General features: G+C 35.5%; 1 protein-coding gene and 1 non-coding gene across 2 annotated transcripts in view; one reads left to right on the forward strand and one right to left on the reverse strand.

Moving 5' to 3' along the window:
* Positions 1-4,741, forward strand: part of LOC107568882 (attractin-like protein 1) — a gene marked incomplete at its 3' end in the record, with an annotated part of 13,302 nt that overhangs the window by 5,415 nt on the left and 3,146 nt on the right. Inside the window, exons 4-5 of the mRNA XM_016254878.1 lie at positions 1,417-1,441; positions 1,542-1,797. Coding sequence (XP_016110364.1) covers positions 1,417-1,441; positions 1,542-1,797 — 281 coding nt within the window. The remainder of the gene's footprint in view (positions 1-1,416; positions 1,442-1,541; positions 1,798-4,741) is intronic.
* On the reverse strand, positions 2,674-2,744 carry trnag-gcc (transfer RNA glycine (anticodon GCC)). The gene has a single exon. It is a non-coding gene; the product is annotated as a tRNA-Gly (tRNA).

The raw sequence follows: 4,741 nt of genomic DNA on the forward strand, positions 1-4,741 counted from the left end.
AAGTGCAAATATCCTTAAATTCCTTTTTTCCATTCTGATGGAAATTCTTTTTTTTTTTTTTTTTTTAAAGAAGTCTCTTATGCCCACCAAGGCTGCATTTATTTGATCCTAAATACATAGAAAAACAGTAATATTGTGAAAGTTTATTGCAATTTAAAATAACGGTTTTCTTTTATTAATATAATTTTAAAAAAACATTTGTTTTCAAGTGACACAAAGCTGAATTTTCATCAGCCATTATTCCAGTCTTCAGTGACATGATCCTTCAGAAATCATTATAATATGCAGATTTATTATTATTATGTTGTGCTGCTTAATATTTTTTGGAACCTGTGATCCCTTTTTTTCAGTTTTTTGTTTTGGACAAAATATTTCTATTTTGAATAAATGCTGTTTTCTTTACTTTTTTATTCATCAAATAATTCTTGAAAAAAGTATAAATCAATCAATAAGCTGCACAACTGTTTTCAACACTGATAATCAATCAGCATATTAGAATGATTTCTGAAGGATCATATCACACTGAAGACTGGGGTAATGATGCTAAAAATTCAGCTTTGCGTCACAGAAATAAATTAAAATAGAAAACCATTATTTTAAGCTTTGCATCACAGAAATCAATTTAATTTGAAAGCATATTAAAATAGAAAACCAGTATTTTAAATGTCACAATATTATTGTTTATACTGTATTTTTAATCAAATAAATGTACCCTTGATGAGCATAAGAGACTTCTTTAAAAAACATTAAGAATCTTACTGATCCCAAACTTTTAAACGGAATTGCTAAATAAAATAATTGTTAAAATAACTGTTTTATATTTGAATATATGTTTAAATGTAATTTATTCCTGTGATGCAAAACTGAATTTTCAGTAGCAATTTCTCCATGTAACGTGTCACATTCAAAATTCTTATTATCAACAGCTGTGCTGCTTAATATTTTTGTGCAATATTAAATTTTTAGCATTTATTTAAAATAGAAATATTTTGTCACATTATAAATGTATTTACTGGATATTTTTTGTTCAATATAATGCATCTTTGATTAATAAAAGTAATAATTTCTTAAATCTTACAGACCCCAAACTTTTGAATGATAGTATGTGCAATTAATGAAAAGTACAAAAAAAAATTTGTACAAAAATTTTGCATTTTCCATGTAATGATTACAGGACACCTATAGTTTAATTGGAGTTCAGCAGATTGTTTTTTTTGACCTGGGATCAGCTCATAACCTTTGTAAACTTTGTGAACACCACATTGCGATAGTAAAGTGACTACTTTTCCGTAGTTATACGCTCAAGTTCGAGTCTTGTTTTTGTTAGTTAAAGAGATGCAGCAGTGTCACTAGATTTGAGTCTGTTCTGCATGGAGTCCTTTCTAGATGCAGTGTATTGATTGGCTGTGTACACAGGAGAATATGTGCTACTGCGAAGCTGGTAAATTGGTCTCCAACTTTAGCTTAGCCTGAGGTGATGTAATACCACAAATGCTTGCACAAGAACTCAATTCTTAATTTATCCGCTCTATCCTTTGCAGGATGATATCTACATGTTTGGTGGGAAGCTGGAGGCAGGCTCCGGGAACGTAACAGATGAACTGTGGCTGCTTGATACACGTAGCCGTTCTTGGTCCCTTAGAACACCCAGCCCTGGGCTGCAGGTCCAACCCTTCGCCGTGGAGGGACATACCGCTCACATAGTGGACACTAGGAATGGAGAACCCATCATGGTGGTGCTTTTTGGCTATTCACCCATTTACAGCTACCTCAGCCACATCCAGGAGTACAACATTCGTAAGTACTGATATGTGCCTGTGCCTTAAAATATTATGAAAAATATTCTTCACATGAGCCGAGAGTGTAGAGACTGCATTGATGTCAGTCTGACAAACACAGACAGTTCCTCTGGCTTCCAGCAGATGGCAGTGTATTATAACATTTAATTAGCGTAGGGTTTTAGTGATGACATGGTGAGTTGACATGGCCAGACTCATTAAAGGGAAGGTTTTCCACTTTCTTTTCTTTCGGTTGTATTTTCTACTCGACTCGCTCCACTCTCTGTCACAAACACACACCCACTGAAACGCACACTCGTGCTTTAGGTCATTAAGAAGTGGTGGTACCTGAAGTGCACTGTCTGGGATTGAACAATGATTCATTTGTCTGAGCTCTGTTGAGGCTCCACTTAAATCTCTCTTTCTCATGCTCTCGCTTTCCCCCTCTTGCTCTTTCTCCATTCGTACTCGCTAAATGAGTACATGAGCTTATTAAAGCTGGTGAAAATGATGGCAAACGCACCTCACTACACATCTGTTAAAATTTATGACATAAAGAACTTGGCGAAATTAGAGTGAAGCAATATTTGAAGAGAGGCTTTCTTAAACTTTAGATATCTGTAAAAATTCAAGTGATGTAACAAGTCAGGAAAGCAATGAAAGGCAGAGACCACTTGACCCTGGGATCCTATGTCTCTGTAACACTTAGTCATGTGTAATTCATCACAGATGTTCTACCAGAGAGCAGCAACTAAGTCTTGAAATCAGTCATGCTGAATGTCAGCATGTTAGAAGTTGTTACACCACAATGTTATCTTCTGTTTAAAAACTAGTTTTAATGTATTTATTTATTTGTATTTTCTCAATTTGAAGAAAAAAGGTTGAAAAACAATGTTGCATTGGCCGGGAATCGAACCCGGGCCTCCCGCGTGGCAGGCGAGAATTCTACCACTGAACCACCAATGCTTACATGACATATGTGTTTAGTGGCACGTGGTCACCCATCCTGCCCCTCACTAGAGTTTAGACATAGATTCTTAGATTATACATAGATTTGCTAGACAGAGATTTTAGTTTCCTTCCATGTAAGATCAATGAATGGAACATTAAAATTGTGTTTCAAGCATATGTGCTCAAATATTTTAGCACTTAAATACAACAACATTAATAATAATAATAATAACAATAATGTATAATAAGGGTCCACTGAAGGCGAGCATTGTGAGAACCCAAGTGCAGTTTTATTATATTCCAAAAGTTAGTAGATAAACAGTAAAGGCGTGGTTTGGCCTGGCCTGGCATTGTCTCACCAACAGTCCGTGTTGCCAGATTGGATTGAAGATCTCCAGCCCAACTACAGTGTAAAACCCGCCCATTAAAAAAAATACCAGCCTAAATGTGTAGTAAAAAATAAATAAATTATATATATATAATTTTATAAAAATTTTTTTGCAGATTTATTAAAAAAGAAAAACTGAAATATCACATGGTCCTAAGTATTCAGACCCTTTAATTTCAAACTCTGAATTGAATTCATTTGAACTAAAAAAGACAAGTAAACAATCAGTAATAAAATAAGAATAGATAAATGACAAGCAATGGCACAAACAAATACAATAACAAGATACAAACAATAAATGAACTGTGCTTTAAGTCTTTCAAGTAGGTATAACAGTAATATTCAGGTACAGAAATACCACTGATACCGAATAATCTATATATCATAACTTTAAAATAACACTAGTCTTTAATGTATAAATAAACATTAGTGACAGACAGCAGCAGGTTTATTTAGGTTGCTGTCTCTTTAAGACCTCATGCACGGAACTGTTTACATTAACTTAATAGCCTATACACAGACAATGTTTTGTATAAATCGACTGTTTACGTGAATACTCATCAAGATGGGCATTTTGAGTAGGGATGCAGCGATTAACCGGTTTCGCGATTAACCGCGCTTTAAAACGTCACGGTTAATTAATCGTAAAGGTTCCGCTAAACCGAGTGTTTCTGTTACACATAACGTAACTGTTGCAGCTTGCGCAAAACGAAAACAAAGTTACACTAGCGGTGCACCAGCTTAAAATTAGGTGCTTATCAGAGGCACGGAGGCTACTACATGCATTAGATGAACTGTGACAGAGGGACCAAACAGCGAAGCTTTATTTCCACCAGAGAAACGCCTGTCGATAGTGTGGGACCATTTTGGCTACACCAAGAATGACCAGGGTGTCATTTAAATATTGCTGTAAAAAACTGCTGCTAAAGAGCAAATACATAAGGGATAAACCACGGCTAGCTGTACGTTGAACGATTTTAAAGCATGGCATGAAGGCAAGAACCACCTGACGCGAAGCTACAGCTCGTTAGCTCAGCATTCTGCCCGCTTCAGATCAGAAAGAGATGAAATAGTGCGGTAAAATCACATTTATTTGAATTATAACATTTAGCTACAGTGGTGTGAAAAGGTTTTTGCCCCCTTCCTGTTTTTTTTTATTTTTTGCATATTTGTCACACTTAAAAGATTCAGATCATCAAACAAATTTTAATATTACACAAAGATAATGCAAGTAAATGCAAAATGCAGTTTTTAAATTATGATTTCTTTTATTAAGGGAAAAAAGCTGTCCAAATCTGCCTGGCCCTACGTGAAAAAGTAATTGCCCCCTAAATCTAATAACTGGTTGTGCCACGCTTTGCAGCAACAACTGCAATCAAGTGTTTGCGATAACTGGCAGTGAGTCTTTCATATCGCTGTGGAGGAATTTTGGCCCACTCTTCTTTGCAGAATTGTTTTAATTCAGCCACATTGGAGGGTTTTCGAGCATGAATGGTCTGTTTAAGCATCTCAATCGGATTTATGTCCGGACTTTGATTTGGCCACTCCAAAACCTTAATTTTGTTTACCTTGAGCCATTCAGAGGTGGACTTGCTGGTGTGTTTGGGATCATTGTCCTGCTGCA

Source organism: Sinocyclocheilus grahami, unplaced genomic scaffold (assembly GCF_001515645.1).
Source record: "Sinocyclocheilus grahami isolate Dianchi unplaced genomic scaffold, SAMN03320097.WGS_v1.1 scaffold1289.1, whole genome shotgun sequence".
Classification (NCBI taxonomy): Eukaryota; Metazoa; Chordata; class Actinopteri; order Cypriniformes; family Cyprinidae; genus Sinocyclocheilus; species Sinocyclocheilus grahami.